The sequence below is a fragment of the Perissodus microlepis genome, chromosome 17 (genome assembly GCF_051167445.1).
Source record: "Perissodus microlepis isolate ML-2025 ecotype Zambia chromosome 17, ASM5116744v1, whole genome shotgun sequence".
Classification (NCBI taxonomy): Eukaryota; Metazoa; Chordata; class Actinopteri; order Cichliformes; family Cichlidae; genus Perissodus; species Perissodus microlepis.
Window position 1 is genome coordinate 18,732,662 of NC_140477.1, and position 19,164 is coordinate 18,751,825.

Below are 19,164 nucleotides of genomic sequence, written 5' to 3' on the forward strand. Positions count from 1 at the left end.
GTAAATGCATGACATCTCTGTGCCGCTGATATCGAGACATATTACAGTATTATGTGGAAAAGTATGTTACTAGGGTGTGAAGACTAACGAACATGTTATTTAATTGTTTTGCCAACAGATGTGTTGAAGCTATATCCAGCGTGTAGATCATGTCTGTAGATAATCTGGCAAGTTGGGTAACGCATATGTATTAAAATAAAGTTGAGGGTGATGCAAATTATGGGATTTTCCAGAAGATAAACCAAAAAGTGAATGAATGGAGTGTTGGAGATAATCCTGAACAGATTTTTTGTGGACTTTTTGTGGATCTTGTTCCCCAAAATTTGTTAGCATGAATTATAAATTAGAGGTTTTCTGCTAATGATAATAATTATCCGTTTTCTATTTTCAAAAATAGTTATCAGTAATCCCAGTAATAGAGGAAAAAATGGCAAAGGTCTTACAGGATTCATTTCTTTTCCCAGTTATTTGCTCCTGTCACTTACATCCTTCCATCTTGGTGCAACACACGAGTATAGAACCTTTTGTGAAGGTCTAAAGGAAAACTATTACTATTACTATTCAGTGAATGACAGCTATGTAGTCATTACTTTTAACTCCAAAAAGTATTAATCAAAAATGGTTAGTAGATAATTTCAAGGATACAGAGGCGCCTGATGTCCTCTTTGAAAATTTATAATGTCTAAATTTTGTGGATTTAAATGGGTGTAAAAATAATACTGGAGGTTGGCGTGGAGCGTACTGGAATCGTCTGATGTCCAATTTAAAAACTGCTGCAGCAGAAGCTCAGCTGCTCAGTGTCTAAAATTGTTTAGACGCTTTTGATTTTTTGATTGGGAAGTTTTTCATTTTATACTAGGGTTCAGAGACCCCTTTCTCCTCTTCTTCTTCCTCAATAGCTTAAGGGAGCTAACCCTTGACTCGTTGCTCTTTAGTTTCTAATTTAACAACCTAAACCGCCGTTAAAATACACTTCTTAAATGTCGGGGATTTGATTCCCATTTTGTTTGATCCTAGCTGCAATTTGCACCTCTCCTTTGAGCGAGGGTAAAACAGAGCTCAGACAAACATCTCTCCCTTACTGTATATCGATTTATTTGGAGCTAAAGGTGGGGCGTTGAGATAAAAATTGTTTTGCGAATTGAGTTCCCAGATTTTTCTGCGCTTTCAATCCCTTTTTCTCAGTCCTTTCAAAAGATTAAGCTCTATTCTGGGAAGGAAAAGAAAATATCACACAATAGAAACAAGATGTTAATTTGCTGTTAATTCAAGTCTTTGAAGGATGAGTTTTTGACAGCATCAGTATTCCACTTTTGTTTTGGAATCTAATTAGTCGGCTAGATTAGAGCTTTCATGCTCAACTTGTCTGAGAGAATCATGGTGGAACACAAACAGTGTTTGCTTAGAGGAGAGATCAAACTATATTAGCAGCTCATTTACTCATCGAGCACTGATGCAAAAACCACACTGCTAAACCGCTCATTACAAGTTTAGTTCTCACTGTTGCATAGTATAGACATGTATTCAGCTGTCGGTATCCACTGGCTCACTTTCTTCTCCTCTTTTCCCTTCTCCCCCTCGCCTCTCTTTCTTTCTCCAGTTGCTTCAGCAAGCAGCCTCCTCTGGTAACCTAGGAGCCTTCAGCGGGATCCAGCAGATGGCCGGTGAGTCAAAAATCAGTTGATAGACTCACGGATCTACCACGGCAGTGGACTCTTTGTTGCGCCTCTCTGTTTTTTTTTCCACAGACTTCTAAAACAGGACCAAAGAGCATAACAGATGAACTCGCGTGGTGGAGTTAAGACAGATCTTTGCCCTGAAGATTTATTAACTGTTGCTAAGATTTGTCTTGATCTTTTAATGAGGCCAGACAAGAGTTGTGCCCTGGGCGTGTAACAGTAGCACTGAGGCTTTGTCGGGGATGGATGAATCACAGAAAGGAGGAAAGAGAAAGAAAAAGGAGCACAGAAAATGGTTAAAAGTGGGCACCTTTGGTGGATTTGTTGCACTGCAGGCTGGCGCCATCTACTGCTCTCTTCCTGTGGAGGGGCTCTGATCTATCATCTTCACTTCCATACTTTCTTTCATGAGTATCTGCAGGTTCAAAGCAAAGTTAAGCCTTTTGTTCACTCTAAACGAATTGAGCTTAAGGAAGACACTACAAGGGAGCAGGCTGAAATTTTTTACCTTGTAGATATCGCTGCAAAACTTGGCTTCGTTTTGGAAAAATATTTTATGTATTATACATTTTCTGGTTTAAATATGAAAATGATTCATTATCTAAATATGTGCCAGCTTACATACTTTTCCAGAACAGAAATTTAAACACTAGATAAAGCCAGGTTAAAAATGTACTCTTTAATTTAGTTACTGTCCAAAGGCTTTTTTTTTCTCCCAGCAGCAAGAAAAAAATACATTTTGGCATTTTTAGGAATAAAATCTTGTATAAATGAGGCTCCGAATCACATTTGAGTAAGAATTTCCATAAAAATATGCAGCATATAATCAGAAAGTTTCATAGATGTAAGTGCTAGTGGATTTAATGTAAATTTCCATGCTATATATTATTGTAAATATATATTATAAATTATTGGCGACCTAGAGGATTTTAACAAGCCTGTATCACCATGAAACTTTCACAGCTGGTTACTTACATGTAGACAATTATTTCTGTGTCTGAACTTTACTGAAAAATTATTTTTAAATGTATAAATTAAATATTACATGCCTAAATATGTGCTGACTTGCATACTTTTCTTGAATAGAAATTCAAATATTGAATAAAGTTCACCGAAAGTCAAATATTTTAACAGAAGTGATTCTGTCAAAAAAAAATTTTATCACTTCATAAAACAAAAAACACTCAGCCAGAGAAGGTCAATCTTTTTAATGATTCTTAGCAATAAAACCTCAGTAATACTTGGCTGTGAATGTTGGATCCTAGTATTTATGGGGAGAAATGTAAACTTATATTATTAACTTACATTAACACAAATATTTTCCATGTTGCAACCAGTCTGACATTTGTATGTTTATGTTTTTATGCAAATCAGGCATTTACCCATATAAATATGTGCCTGTTTACATTTTTTTTCCCAAAACAGAAATTTAAACAGTGCATGAAGTGGAAATACGTTGAACGGCAAATGTCTTTTACTCCCAGCAGACAGAAAAAAGTACATTTTTGGCATGTTTTTGAGTAAAATGCTCTATAAATGAGGCCCTGAATGACCTATAAGCAGCATAGCATAATTAAACTTCCTCAATAGCTTCCTTACATTAACACAAATATTTTCCATGTTGCAAGCATTCTGAAATTTTATGTTTAAATCTGCAAATTAGGCAATTATCTACCTAAATATGCGCTAATTTCTCCAGACCAGAAAACCGAACTTCAGATAAAACCTGGAAATCTGCTAGAAATAATCAAACATTTTGATTTTATTGGATGCTCTAAAAATCAGGCTCTGAATGACATATGAAGTAACTTCTTAGAACTATAGTTAGAAATAAAATTGGGAGGTTTGTATGTAACTAAAGTAGATGTTAGGCTTAAAACTATAATTTTTAATATTTTAGTATTATTATTTTTAGTATTTACAGGGAGAAATTTTCATTATCAGGAAACTTCCCCAGGTGCTGACTTACATTTGGACAGTTACATGCACATGAGGCATTATCTCATTAAATATGCACTAATCTGCATAATCCTTCAATAGACAAAGCGTAGTAAAATAACAGCCAGTGAAGGTTTTCCAACACGTGAAGACAGGAAATGAAGCGGTATGGGACAGTAATTCTCCTAAGTGAAGCTGCAGCAATAAAAAATGCATATTGTATTAACCCAGTTCTGTATTAATCTAAGCCTTGAGCTCGCCAAGAAGCTCTGCTATTAAATGTTGAACAAGATAAAATCTCTGTATTTAAGAAATATAATTTTTAGGGCTTTAAAATTTGGGTTATTTAAGACTTTCAGGCACTCGTGGATACTCATCATCTCAACTTTCTTCTCTCTTTCCATTAAACTCGTCTCCTCTTTCTTGCTTTTTTATTTTAAGCCTCCTTTTTGCAGATTCTCCCCCACCTCCCACCCTCCTCACTCACAGTTTCTTCATCTCCCCTTTACGCCTCCCTCCAGCCTTCGCACTCCGACTGTTCTGCCCTCCTTTGGTTCGCTTTCTTCGCGAGGTGTCAGCTTTTAATTGTATGTTGTTTAGCGCGCATAAAGAAACTGCCAAAGGATCCGAGCGTGATAAGACTTTTTTAAAGTGGCGAGCCCCGTCTTGTCTCCTCTTGTGTTCTGTCACGTTCCCCTGAGTTGCAGTGCCTCGCAGTTTCCCCGCAGCTGTTTAAAATTTTCTGCCGTTCGGCTCAAACATACATTTTCCTTTCGAATATACACTCACGCTGACAAACAGGCTTTAGGATTTGGAGCGGCGAGTGAGTAACGGTGTCTGAATCTGGAGATCTGTTGGTCCTCCATCTGCGATGCGGAGCGCGAGAAGGGAGAGGGAGCAAGTATTAGTGATTGGCAGGAGATGTGAGACAGCTGAATGACATCTGGTCCCAGTCTTTAACACGAGGAGCTGCAGAGCTGAGAGGCTTCAATTACACCAATGAGCATTCAATTAGATGCAGCCAACGGCAGCCTGGTGCAGGCCGGCGCTGCCATACAAGCTGCAGGGAGTGCACACGCACACACGTGCATCCCTGCACACATATGTACTCACACACTCGCGAACCATCTGGCCAGCCCTGAAACCCTGGCCCCCCGGCCCCAATGTGGAAAATAGAATGAATTTGTCTCATACGATCTCTCTTTCTTTGTCTCTGCTTTATTCCTCTCTAGCCCAGTTATTTTTTATCTCTTGGCCTGCTCCTTTTCTCCTCATAACTGCCTTGAAAATAAATGCTTGTTCAATGAGGGTGACTGTCTTCGACAAATGCAAGTAAGAATGGGTGTAGAAAAGAAGAAAAAAGGCAGAAAAGAGGTTGCAATGAGTGCAAAAGATAGAGACAAAAGGGAGCTGCTGGAATTGTCTTTGTCATCGACTGAGGGAGAGAAAAGAAAGGCTGGAAAAATGGACCAGGAAAAGGGTTGGTGTAAAATGAGGTACTGAAAAGCTAAAAATGTAGACGAGGGAGGAAAAGGCCAGTACGAAAATTGGGAAGTAGGGAAAAGGAAGATAAGAAATGGGCAAGTAGGGAAAGATAGATGAAGGGGTCAGGATATAGGAAAGAAGGGAGAGCAATGAAGCAGAGAAGGGAAAGGAAAATGTAAAGCAAGAATAGGGAGGAAATAAAAAGGCAAGGCAAGTAGGAAATGAAAAGGAGGAAAAGAAGAGGGAATAAAAGGAAAAAATGTGGAAAAGATGAGAAAACGAAAGAATAAGAAAATGAAAGTTAAAGAAGCAGAAACATACATAAGAACCAAAGTAGAGAAGAAGAAAGTAAATCAAGGGCAGAAAAAGGAAAATGACAATGATGATGGAACGATGAGGAAAGAAAAAAGTGGAAAGGAAAGGATGGAGGAAACAAACGAAGGTGGGGAAAAGCGCAGCGAAGGTAAAAGTGAAGTGATTCTCTACAATGACCATTTATTAGCATTGTAAACACACTCGAGCGTGTTTGTGGATCTCTGCCTCACCCATAGAGAAGGAGGAGGTCTGCAAAATAAAAACATACTTTCGATTATAATAAAGAGGTATGAATGAGAGCTCTTGTAAACAGCCTTCCCTCTGTGTTACCTGCTCCGTGGAGTCAGAAATGAGATCTAGCAGCAGCGCTGAAACCACATATCTCCTCGCTCATGTGGCGCATTGTCTGCCTTATCTGGAAAAACAACACTGTTTGAATTAGGCTGGAGCGTGCGTTTCATGGGATGCGATAGAAAGAGCGGCGGCGGTTTTTATCCCCACCTTTGCGCAGAAGTAGAAATCCATTTCGGGTTGTGATGTACGACGGAAAATTGGAGAAAATCGCTTCGCAAACGAGATTGGTTTTGGCTTCGGTGTAAGTAAGTGCAGATGAGTGTGGGAAAAACTCACATGCGTGCAGAGGCACACTCGCGCGCTTGGTGTCTTTAGCTTTGTTTGCACACACACAACACACACACTTCCTGCTGCAGCACCTCGATATCTGTCGTCATTGGCTGCGTTCAATTTGACTGTCTGGGTGAAGGATATCTTTGTAGAACCTCTAAGCATTCACCACGGTGTCAAACAAGATGGATTTTCTTCATGGTGTCTTGTTCGTGTGTCTTATTTGTATCCGTGTGCAAGAGTGTGTGTGTGCGTGTAATCTCATGGTACGGTATATACACGCAAACTGTATATACGACGCATACACCTCACATTGACAGTGTCCACCCTTTTAACACGAGGCAGAGGAAGCATCTCTGTGGTAAGACCTTTACTTTCTGCTCTGATGACTGTTTGCTTTCGGAGGTTTTGTACTCACACACACTCGCACTAACACACACACACACACACGCGCGCGTATTTGTGGAGTGAGGTGAAAGGTTGAGTTGTGCTCACAGACAGTGTTTTATAGCCTCTGCTTCGCCATCATTTAGGCGTTGGCACATAGGCATTAATTATGCTTAAGTACAGGCCGTATGCTTAATGCCAGAAAGAAGATTAACAATGAGGAGAGTTCAGCCTTCAGGGGTCCCTGAAATAGAGGGTGACTGCTGAAAGGGAGAGGGCTTTAATATTTAGTTTAAAGGGGAAGGCTTCAATCATTTGGCATCACATAGGGGCCAGCCGTAGACTGCATAATGTCCAGGTACTCTAAACAGTCATTGTTTGTAATAGCCAGCAGGGGGTGACTCATCTAGTAAAGTCTAATGGAAACTTACTTCTCATTTGATTTATGATCTCAGTAAATACTTTCCGCTGGAATTTATGGCCTCAATCAGTAGTTTTAACGCCACAGTCACATTAGGGAAAATAGGGGTTGCATGACCAAAATTATTGGGACAGTATGTAATGAACTTGAAGTTTTATTGCCTCTGAAATGGTGGCTTCAAAGAAGCGGACCAAGCCTTGGCAGCACTCGCAGCCAGGTGCCATCCTCCAAGCGACTTTGGTGCATCAGGATGGCGATAAAACAGAAACAAGACGGACTCTGTCTGCTTTGAATTGGGTCGAGTTGACAATTAAAATTGCAATCTTGCCACTTGCATTCAGAGAAAGTCACATTAACTACTGAACCTTGGAGTTGTGAAACAGAAATGGTTCCAGAAATAGTGACGTAGTTGCTCAAGGACGGTGATTCAACTGCGCGATGACGTAGGCGCTCAGTAACCTTACAAAGAGTCCACTACTGCAAAAAATATATATATTTTGCAGGCAAGTTGCACAGACTGACTCAGATTGATTGCAACATGTTGACGATCGGCTATATTAGATGACAGTTATTTCCACACCTTTAAAGTGAATGCAGTCAGTTCAGTCAGACCATGATAATTTGGAGACCAGTTACCTCCCACCAGAGGGTGAGGATGAGTTGATTCCAACAACTGCTTGAACTCGGTCACCAAATTCCCAGATTTTCCGTAGCCGCAGTGAGTTTGCGGTCCTCATTTTTCCCTCTAGTGTGACTGAGCCATAAGTCAAATTTAATAAAAGATGATGATAATTTTCTCAATTCTGGTCCCACTCTTAGTTACAGTGAATATAAAATAAAGCAGGGGCTTCTTTTGATTGACAGTATAAGCATAAGAGTATAAGCGACGTGTCTCCTCTTGTTTTCTACTTCCACTTCTTCTAACCCTCCTGAGACCCTCACACATCCTCACACGGGGTCATTATGTTTATGCTTTTCTATAAATTCGAAGTGTTTTGTACCTTGTGACACAATGATGAATTTATAATGTACCATAAACCCACTGTCCCCATGCAAGGTTGTACTTTTTAAATATTATTTGAAAGACGATGGTCCACCTAATCCCAAATAGCTCGGAAAAATTAAAAATAGATCCCAACAAGAGCTCCAGCCTCAGGAGGATGATGGGACTTCATCCAGATTTTTATATTTGAAGTCTCTGAGCCCAGCTGATATGAATACACGCATATGTTTAGTCTTTTTTTGGCCTTTAACTCAATTCAGTGTCATGTTTACTAATTTACTAAAAAACTGAACTTTTAGCTTTTAAGGATTCATTGACTCTCACATTAAGTGCCTATTTTGATAGTTTAAATGGCATTTTGGCAATTTGCTGGTGCAAAAATAGTTTTGTGTTCTGTTTTTTGCATAAACGTAAGAGTTTTATGGGCTTTTTCCAAATCTGCACCTTGATACCTGCAAACTATCAAACAAACTGGTACAGGGATAGGTTGACATCAGTCAACAAGGCCGATATAGGCCAGTTCCAATGTGTGGTGCCCTTTAGACTCAGTTTCATCCTCTGAACTACAATATCATAAAAGCTCCCATCATTACCCTGTGATATAGATGTGATGGTCTTTGTTGAGCAGGCAGACATTTATTTATAGAAGCATGAGTTAGCTGAGCAGACTCGGAGCTCTTGTTGAATCTAAAGTGGTATAATTGGCTAAAAAGCCCATATAGGCAGTGTAGGAAGGTTAGTTTCCTCCTGCATTGTCTGAGCCCTCTCCGCTGAGCTTTAATGCTTCTTGAATATAAAAAAATATATAACATTAACTAAATCGCTGAGATGATTTCTTCCTCCGGAGCAGCTCCGCCTCAGAGAAACGCGCCAAACCTAAAACACTGCAACAGCTGCTTTTTACTGATTCAGACACTTTGGGGACTTATTAGCAAAATCAGCTTCTGTAGTGTTTGCCTGCACACGCTACAGATTCTTCACAAAGACCTCAAATAAAGAGCATTTCAAGGTTTACATGTGCAGGATATCCACACACTCCACTGCTGTACACCTCCGGACGCCCAGCAGCTAACGTGTGTTCAGTGCTGTCCTCTGGTACGCTGTCCCGGTCCAGCCAGGCGACCCAGCCACGCCTCAGCCCCAGGTTTGACACCACCCTCTCTGGCTCCTCTCTCCAGGTATGAGTGCTCTGCAGTTGCAGAACCTGGCCACTTTAGCGGCGGCAGCGGCGGCGGCCCAAAACTCAGCCAGCCCCTCCACCGCAAACCCCCTGTCCTCCAACGCCGCCTCCCTGGGAGCGTTGGCCAGCCCAGGTAACGCCACAGCCACTCAGGTTGGGGGGTCCAGCGCCGGGGGAGGGTGGAGGGCCCGACGCCTGCCTGCGTCCTTCGCTCTCCATCGTTACCATTGCCACTGTTGTCGTCCCACGATCCCCGCCGCATCATCACCGACACCATTACTGCCGAAACATCCTCATTGTTTGGATCCCCGTCAGTGTTGTTGACCTTCTTTCTGGCACATTCCCATGGTGTGTGTATGTGTGTGTGTCCACCTTCATATCAAGACAGACACCATGCTGTGTTACTCACCCGCTGCCTGCCTCACCTCCCTCACCATGTCGCCCCACAGCCATGCCATCCTGTGATACACATGCGCTGTCCATGGTGCGCGCGCATGTATGTGCGTTTTCGTGCTTAAGTGTTCCCGTCAGGTTTAGACCTATGTGTGTTTCTTCCGTCCTATTTTTGGTCGATTTCTTTGTTCATGCCTCACCTCACCAGCTCTGGAGACATTGTAGAAACTTTTTAGAGCAGCAGACTGGTTTTGTTTCCCAGCGGACGGCGTTTGTTTGTGTTGTTTCTGTGTTCATAGCTGTGGGTTTTAAAAACCTCCTGAACCCGGCTAAGGTTAAATATCATCACCTTCAGACTCCCCCCTCCTACCGCTTCTTCCCAAAGTGCCTCATCATTCTCACTCGCGCTGCCCCTCCTCCTCTCCTCTCCTCTTCTTGTGTTCCTTCTCGTTGCCCTCGTCTATTCCTGCTGCCCCGCTTTTGACAAGCTCCCTGTTTCTGCTCCGTCATCCTCCCCTCTCATGTCGGCTCGGCCTCGCTCCAGCAGCCGTGGTTTTGCTGTCTCTTTTGGTGCGCACTCCCAACAGAGCATGAATATGAAAAACTACCCCCCTCCTCCCATACGCACACATTCACCCCCCCGTCTTCTCCCTCCTTAACACTTGCGCCTCTTCATCCCACTTCCTGCCTTCACCGAGCTGATCTGCGCTTGGCGTGAACGCCCGTTCTCGTCTCGTTCTCGCCATACTTTTCACCTTTTCTCTTTTATTCCCGCCTGTGTCTCCCTCCTTCTTCTTCTTCTTCTTCTTCTTCTTCTCTCTCTCTGAATGTCAGTCCAACCTTGAATAGTACGCACTCAGGCTGAGCCGCTCTTTGTGAATGAGTGGCGGCATATACTGCATGAAACTGAAAACGTCACGCCAGTTTTGATAAATATAGACAGTTCTGCATGGAGACAGGCCGTGTGCTGACATTACGCTTCCTTTTACCGCAACATTTCTTAACGTGTTCAGCCGCAGTCCTGCTTTGTTGGCATCGCTTTCATGAAAACAAGGGTAAATTAATACTTTTTTAAAAAATTGTTTTTGTTTTAAGCAGAATGAGATCGAAGGCTTTGTGCACCACATTTCCCTGCCCACCCCATCCTACCTGTCCACCAGTTTGTCCACACATTTGCCATCACTGCGTGTTCAGGTGTATGTGTGCGTGAGTTTGCGTCCAACTGTGGTCTATTCATCCATCGCCCGTTGGCTGTTTTTGTGTGTTTCAGTTGATTTAAAATAAAACCAGGGAAAAGTCATTTAATTATAGTCCACATTTCTGAGGTTTGACTGTTATATGCATTCTGTGCATATCTGTGCTTCTTTGGATTGTCCTTATGTTTATGTAATGCTCTTACAGCATTACCTCGATTGCAGCAATCCTGCAGTATACTTGCTTTGGTGCACAACATACCATGCAGAATTCTGTTATCATCTCCATACACTTCTATAGATTATTATATTTAAGGTCAAGGTGCCACTGCTTGTTTGGTAAAGGTTAATTAAAGGTGCCACTTGTAGCATGTTTAAGCATCAGTATAGCATCAGATCAAACACTCATAAAGGAACGGTGCAACTATGAGGAGAATTGGTTTTATTAAGATCTTTTCTGCCTTGAACCGTGGTGCTTCTTGTCAGAGAGATGCTCCCTTTTCTCCATTCACACCGGCTGAACTCGAGAGATAAACAAATTGTGAAGTGATTTCTCCATCAGCCTCTCGGCATTCATCGTCGCCATGAGCTCACAAAGCTTTTTTCTCTTTGCCCGTTGAAGAAAGGAGTCTCGGTCTCAAATTGAGAAAAAAAAATATGCACAGAAACATCTGCAAACCTGCATTTGCATGAATAAATTAGTCATATTAATTCCTCTAAAAAACAGAAGAAGAAAAAAACGAAGGACAATCAAGCCACAGCTCCTTCCTCATCGCTCATTTGCATTACATGAAGGTGCCTCCTTGTCAGTTCCTACTGCTAGCAAAAAGCTGCAGTGTAGCAGAACGCACTATGAAGGAGCTGAAGCCAAGTTTTAATATCCTGTCAAAGCAGGAAATTGAGCCCTTCAGGAGACACTACAGCACGAGGAGCCCGACATGTCTAACAAGCATTCTGTCCTGGCAAGTCCAATTTCCAAATGTTAGTTTTAGGTTATTGTAGTTTTTTAGTTAGACTAAAGAATTTCAGCAGCTTCTTCAGCCCCAGGTTGCACATTGTGGGGCAAAACGTTTTTCTCTCAAGTGGGGTTCAAATTAAAGCTTTGTTTTAGAAGTTTGGTTCATCACTCACTCACACACACACATCACCTGCTGATAATGCAACTTCTGCATGCGTGTCCATTTCACGTTTTTTGGGAGAGACAAAGCCTGAACTGGACAGCATTTTTAGTCTCTTGATGCCAAACCAGTGCCTGTTTTTTTGTTGTTGTTTTTTTACCTTTTACTCTATGTAGTTCATGTCTAGAAGTAGTAAATGTTTAGGCTCAGTAATGACCGATTATTGTGATTCAGCTTGCCACCAAGTTTCAAGAAACTGAAGCGTGCAGCCATTAAAAAGATGAACTTACAGGAAGTAATCTGAGCCAGCTCCCTTTGGTCTGTGTAGCACATCTCTTTCCAAATTCCTTGTCGTCACTGTCTGTGATAAATGCACCAAAAGCTGATGCTAATTTGCTACAATGGAGCACTTACTGTTTGCTTTAAATGAAGGTCAAGCTATGCAAAAGCCTGAACCTCTACACAAGGAACCTTGTTGCTTTGTTTTCTATATGTTTATGTAACATGTCCACTTCTTTTGTCTCCTACTCTCCCTCTTCACCTCTGTCCTTATCCCTCCTTTTTTTATTTTTGCTCTGTTCATCCTCCTCCTCCTCCTCTTCCCCCAGCAGCGGGCACCACAGCCAGCTCCAACGCTGGCGCCATGAACTCTCTGACCTCTCTGGGCACCCTGCAGGGCCTGGCAGGAGCAACTGTGGGCCTGAACAACATTAATGCACTAGCAGGTAGCGTTAACAGTGAGTATTCACCCTGCCATCAGCCACTCCACCTCCACCTCTGATCATACACAACCAACGGCGACATCACTACCGCAAAGCCTGTGAGTCAGTGCAGAGAGACGTAGCCGCAGCTGTCGGGGGGGTTGACTCAAGTGGGGTTTCTGATGACTTTGAATGATTCACTTGTATGTTAAACAAACTCTGCATTTAAATCTGTTGGAACCAAGAATGTGCAGATTTGGTAGTAGAAGGAGGAAAACGCATGCCAAAGAAAATCAATATTTAATCTCATTGAACGAAGAACGAGTTTATCAAAAATCCATACGTTTGTCCAACTCTAATGTGAACGGCTATTCCTAAGTATACAAATATCAGAAATGTTGAAACTGACTATCACCATGCATCACTTGGCTTTCTTCTGAAACAGAAAAAAGACAGTGTGATGCTTCGGTATTCCCGCTTTTGCTAAAATTCCCAGAGTTTGGTTCCTCCCGTCGTCTCTCTGTGTCTCAGTTTGACTTAAAAAATAAATGGTTGTTCCTCTTTTAAAGCTTTTAAACTGCATAAAATCACCTGCCAACACATATTTCATCCATTCCTCCACTCATCTCTTCATCCGCTTCCTGGTTGTGTCCCGGGTTGTGCTTGCTGTAAGAGTGCTGGTGTGCCATCCTGGCGTAGTTGGCGTGCTGCTCGTTGCCTAACAAAGGCTGTCGCTGTGTCATCGTTTAACATCGTGTTGGATTTGTTGTGTCACTGTTGTGTTTTCTGTTGTTTCCGCAAAGCGGTTTGGACAAGTTGCACGGGGGGCTAAAGGCCAAAATTGTAATTTTTCCTTTGGTTAGCTGCCAATTTCACATTTACTGTTATGTAAATGTTGTAATTGTACCCTCACAATGCAGTTCAATTTTCCTGGCTGGTAAATACAAATCTTTTCAATTTCATGCCAAAAATATAAAAGGTAGCTGTGTTGTGTTAGAATTTAACACAAAACAAACTCAAATTTGATCATTTAAATGTCAAAAGGAGAAACCGCAATTTTTTCAGGCTGCTGTCACGCTAGGAAATACAATATTTGATCATTTTGTTGCACAAGACGGCCCAAAAAGGCTGTTTTTGTCCCAATAATAAAAGCTAAATAGGACTCTTTTTTTTTCTTTCTTCAAAGTAAAAAAAATAGAGAAAAATCTAATTTGCTGTCAAAGCATTAACACAGCTGGGTGGTTCATTAATCCATTTTAAGTTAAGCGAGTCACACACGTTTCTTTCCACATGTGGATCGTATCGACCGCACGGCCGCCCAGTGTGGTGTTCTGGCATCTGCCGAGCCGTGTGGTGCGCGTCCTGCCTTTGACCTCCGGGGAGACGGGGCTGGGATCTTAATCAGAGCTGTTATGACAGCAGAGATCCTGTACAACCAGCCTCTTCCACCACATTATTCTCTCCTGACCTTTACCGCTCTTCGGTTCGACTAGCTGTATCCGCTGTGTAAATTATATATGCGTCTACTCGAGCACACGCAGGTACAAAAATACAGAACATGTCTAAACACACACACACACACGTGCTCGTCCTTCTGAGCCGAATGGGTCGCTTTCATTTTGCATCCCATTTTGTCCTCACTAACCCTTCTCTCCTCTTAGCGCATCCTTCCTCCCACTCACCCACCCACCACCAACAACCGCCCTCATTTAAACACATCTAGGCCTTAATTGAATTGCAAAGGTCACTGGTGCAATTATTCCTGAATAAATGAGTGACCTATAATCCAGAGCGCCGCGGTGATAATTTATTTCACTGTGTCTGACGGCGAGGCGACAGGACGCCGAGCCAGTGTCAGACCCCCTCTGACAAGTTGCCCTCCGTTGTGATATTAAGCCGTTACATGCAGCTAATGAGTGTTACTGCTGTGTTCCTTCACTTTTTAAAATCGCCACGCACCCCTCCCCTTCCCGCCTACCCTTTACGCGCCGCGCGCCTGTCTTCACCCCTAAAGAGAGCCGTCACGGGCAGGAAAAGCACACATGATCGCACCCCAGTATTTGTTTAACAATGCCACTTTGAATGAAGCGAAAGATAATTCTTCATCTTCTTTTCATTTTATTTATTTATTTTTGTCGTTCCGTCGACGCTGCTGTGGTCTCCGAGTGTGTTTCTGTGTGTGCGCATGCAGCGCTGCATGCTTTTTACTCCGAGATAGCCGTGCAGCTCTGGCTGTCATCAGCTTCCTTCATACTTTACCGTGTTTAAATGAATCCTCTGTGTGTGTCCTGTGCTTGTATGTGTTCGTCCTTTGTGTTTTCTCGTCACACGGTTGGTCCTCTGTTTGTTTGTGCGTGTGTGTGCGTGTGTGTGTGTGTGTGTGTGCGTGTGTCGATGTGAGTGCAATTTACAGTATGGTCCGGCGTAGCTGTCGATGTTTGTGTGTTGTGTGTCTCGTGTCATGTATGTTCTTGTGCGTGTGTTAGTGTGTGTGTGTATGTGTGGTTTAAAAACACAACCTTCAGTGGGAGCGCTAATGAGTAAGTGCACTCTTCTTTCTTTATTGTTGGGTTTTATGTAAAGTTGCTCAAATGCTCTCAGGTATGGCGGCTCTAAACGGAGGCCTGGGCGGCGCAGGGCTCACCAACGGGACGGCAGGCACCATGGACGCGCTGACGCAGGCTTACTCAGGGATCCAGCAGTACGCCGCCGCAGCGCTGCCCACCCTCTACAGCCAGTCCCTGCTGCAGCAGCAAGGGGCTGCCGGCAGCCAGAAAGAGGGTCAGTAGCCTAAGGCTGTATGTCTGCACATCAGTGCTGCTCAGTGGGAGTTAGATTTGAGAGTGTTTACAACAGCAACTTTTTTCCCCTAAACGTGTGTCTCCTCCAGGATTTGCTCTTCAAAAAAGCAAACAGGCATTTAAACTCAGCGCTGAAACCAAGAGTAGACTCTATAAAGTTATAGTGTTGTGGTGTAATGTCTTGATAAAATGTTAGTTTTTATCAAGTAATAAAAATCTGTGCTAAAAACATAAAAAATTGGCCTTAAAGACAGGATGCCTTTTAACTCTTTACCCCTTGAAAGTCTCCTAGTTGTAACCCTTGAAGCTCTTTTCTGAACTGAAAGGTTTCTGTCATAGTTCACGCCTGCTGATAGAACAAAGTGACAGGGTTTGCATCAGATGTTAGTGGAGAAATCTGGTTGTCAAACCACGACTTTCTTGATACACTATGTTGCCAAACGTATTCGCTCGTCTGCCTTCACATCTCATTCTCAGCTCCAGCTTTTCTGGGAAGGCTTTCCACAATGTTTGGGAGTGTTTGTGAGAATTTCTGACCATTCTTCAACAAGCACATTTGTGAGCTCTGTTGGGTTGAGGTCAGGACTTTGTGCAAGGCAGTCAAGTTCTTCCACACCTCCTTGCTCATCCATGTATTAGTAGACCTCGCTTTTGTGCACTGGTGCGCAGTCATGTTGGTCAACCCAAACTGTTCATACAAAGATGGGACATGAAATTGTCCCAAAATGTCTTGGTATGCTGAAGCATTAAGAGTTCATTTCACTGGAACTGAGAGGCTGAGCTCAACTCCTTAAAAGCAACCCCACACCATAATCGCCCCCCAGACAAGTACCGTTCCCCTGGTACCCGCCAAACTTAGAGTCATCCATCATATTGTTAGACAGAGAGGTGTGATCTCAGGCTTGGATGCAGCTGCTCGGCCTTGGAAACCCATTCAATGAAACTCTGTAAGCACCGTTCTTGAGCTGATCTGAAGACCACATGAAGTTTAGAGGTCTGTAGCGACTGACTCTGCAGAAAGTTGGCGACCTCTGTGCACCATCTGCCTCATCATCTGCTGACCCCACTCTGTTATTTTACATGGTCTAGCACTTCATGACTGAGTTGCTATCATTACCAATCACTTCCACTTTGTTTGACTTGTTGCATAGGTGTCATCCTATCACGGTACCATGCTGAGCTCCTGAGAGCGACCTATTCTTTCACAGGTGTTTGTAGAAGCCGTTTGGACGCCTAGTTGCTTGATTTTATGCACCTGTGGCCAGGGAGGGGAGTGGAACACCTGAATTCAGTCATTTGGATGGGTGACTGAATACCTTTGGCAACATAGTGTATATTCTGAGGTTTGAAACTCATAATTGCAAAATAGTCAAATGTTGCCCTAACGTGAGCAAAGAGTTATAAAAAAAAATTTACTTTTAAAATTAAACAACGTTTCAGTTCATAAAAAAGTTCATCCTCATCTCTTAAAACCAAATTCCTTGTTTTACAACTGGACCAAACCTATTTTTATGTCCTTTATTTCACTTATAATAACTCATTTCACATTGTTTTTGTAGCAAAAAAAAGTAGTGTTTAATCAGACCTCTCTTGGATTCTGATCAATACTTTTATTACAGCGTCTGAGAGAGAAAATGTGAAAACTGGTCAGTCTGCACATCAGCGCTTCTGCAAAGTGCCGCCTACGTACAGAACCTGGCAGCTGAAGTTAAATTTACCCAAAAGCTTTAGACGACAGTGCTGAATACAAACCAGATGATGAAATGTCTAGTAAAACAAATAGAGCCACATACTGTTTGTTTGTGCACTTCTCATCTCGGCTTGCAGCGAAGATAAATTTGTAAAGAAGCTGTCTTTCTTTGACAGTCCATCCAGGAGTTCAAAACCCCTCAGGGAGAACAAAGATGTGCCAAACACTGGGCTCCCTCGCTGCTTCATTTAGCTGTGGAGAGCATATTAAATGATTCTGAGAGATCTGACCTATTAGAATTATTAGAATGTGCGATAGAGGCTGGGTAGGAGGGAACCCTATGACCCCTCTTAAGAGAGACTACATGCGGCTGAGAGAATGAATAAATCAAAAGCAAAAGAATAGGGAACTACTTTTGTTTGCAGCAAACCAAAATATAATTATTAGCTGAAAACCAAAAGCTTTCATCTTTGTTGGATTTTCAATACAATTGCAGAATGCTGTTTAAATTCAATAACAAACCCAAGGTCATGGGATATTGTGGGAAGCGGCGTGCTTGTGCCGAGTTCCTATGACGACAGCCACAGTGCAGCGCTCCCTCTGCTGCAGGTTTGCTTAAATGGAAAAACTATACTGACCTCATATCTGCTCTGCATATCCCCCACCCCTCCTCCACCTCAGGTCCTGAAGGTGCCAACCTGTTCATCTACCACCTGCCCCAGGAGTTTGGAGACCAGGACATACTGCAGATGTTCATGCCTTTCGGAAATGTGGTCTCTGCCAAAGTCTTCATCGACAAACAGACAAACCTTAGCAAGTGCTTTGGTACGGCAGCAAAAACCAAAACGCACACAAATGCCTGAAATTATTTCTTTTTCTTGACTGTGTCATAAATCAGGGGCTGGGTTGTTGTTGAAGGGAACAAATTTTAAGGACGGCAAGTTCTGACTGTGCATAAAAGATGGACGTTGTATCAAAGTGCCTTATCTGCATTTCTTCTGATATCAGAAGGGACAGATTTCTTACTTAATACAACATGATGCTCATTTTCTAAATGATGGTCCCATTTAGGGTTAAAAAAGGCCAGAAAAAACACAATAAGCCACAGAGCAAGGCTACCTTGGAATTGGATCACATTTTAGTTTGTAAGCATAAAGAAAGCAATGAATAGAATGCCCAATTCAAGGCTTTAAAACAAGGTACAATGAGCTGGTCTGTAGCTACGTTGGTGGCTACATCCATCTTTTATGTACAGTCTGTCAGTGTACAACATGACTGTTGCACTCACATCTAATGTTTTGTTAGACTTTGAATAGCTGTAACTTCAATATTTAAGCAATAATTACAGAGCAATGATTTCTATAAGATCTTATCTGGCTGAGCAACGTACCTGAAAGAGCAAACAATTAGGAAGCCTCGTGCTTATCAAAAATAGACAATTTATAAAGTTTTACCCAACTCTACCATCCTTCCCACATGACACAAATGTGGCAGGAGACACTTCTGCTAAAAATAGTGATGATTTCCGGCTCTCATAATCGGCTCATAAAGCCGAAAATGATCAAGTTTTCCACTGGGAGGTTGTCCTCCGATGGTCAGTTTCCAGAACATGTCTGAGCTATTACCAAGAACATTATTTTTTTATTGGATCAGCCTATATTTTTGTGGTGCTTTGCTTCAAGTACCATAGAAAAGAGAAACATTCATGGCAAGGTTCTTCAGAAAGTTCCTGGAAGTTATTCATTTGGTACTTATTATTATAAGTCCTGACGTAACGCAGATGAATCGCCAACATACACTGCTGACAATTCAAGAGAAGAGCCATTCCACTAATACCTGAATTTACCTGGATTTGAATGAGTCTTAGTAATACTTTAATAGCTCTGTAAACTAAGTGCAAACTAAATTTGAGTTGCCGTCTCAAACCATTGTGTCTATCTTCTATAAGTAATTCATATTTACGCAGTTATTTCCAGGGAACTTTAGAAGGAACTGTTTACGTTTTCCTTACTGGTATGTTTTTGTGTGTTTTTTTTTTTTAAAGTACTAGAGTAAATCCAGGGCAAATACCGTGTAGATTTGCATTTGTATGGAAATCAAAACCTAAATATTACACATATCCAATCCACAAGCAGCAACTAAGGAAAACAGAACTAAATCAAGCATGGATCCAGGAAAAAACTACCGTCTGGTACTTGTCAGAAAATGGTTTGCGGGGATGGATGTGAGACAAGCG

General features: G+C 42.2%; 1 protein-coding gene across 25 annotated transcripts in view; it reads left to right on the forward strand.

The window, feature by feature from the left end:
• The window catches only part of celf2 (cugbp, Elav-like family member 2), a 241,166-nt gene that overhangs the window by 214,002 nt on the left and 8,000 nt on the right, over positions 1 to 19,164 (forward strand). For 4 of the 25 annotated variants that reach the window (XM_084910813.1, XM_084910814.1, XM_084910823.1 and 1 more), the window contains 5 exons: positions 1,601 to 1,664; positions 9,031 to 9,165; positions 12,345 to 12,473; positions 15,021 to 15,218; positions 17,610 to 17,753. In XM_084910813.1, the coding sequence (XP_084766939.1) occupies positions 1,601 to 1,664; positions 9,031 to 9,165; positions 12,345 to 12,473; positions 15,021 to 15,218; positions 17,610 to 17,753 (670 nt within the window). The remainder of the gene's footprint in view (positions 1 to 1,600; positions 1,665 to 9,030; positions 9,166 to 12,344; positions 12,474 to 15,020; positions 15,219 to 17,609; positions 17,754 to 19,164) is intronic. The other 21 variants (XM_084910817.1, XM_084910825.1, XM_084910828.1 and 18 more) reach the window with 11 other exon arrangements.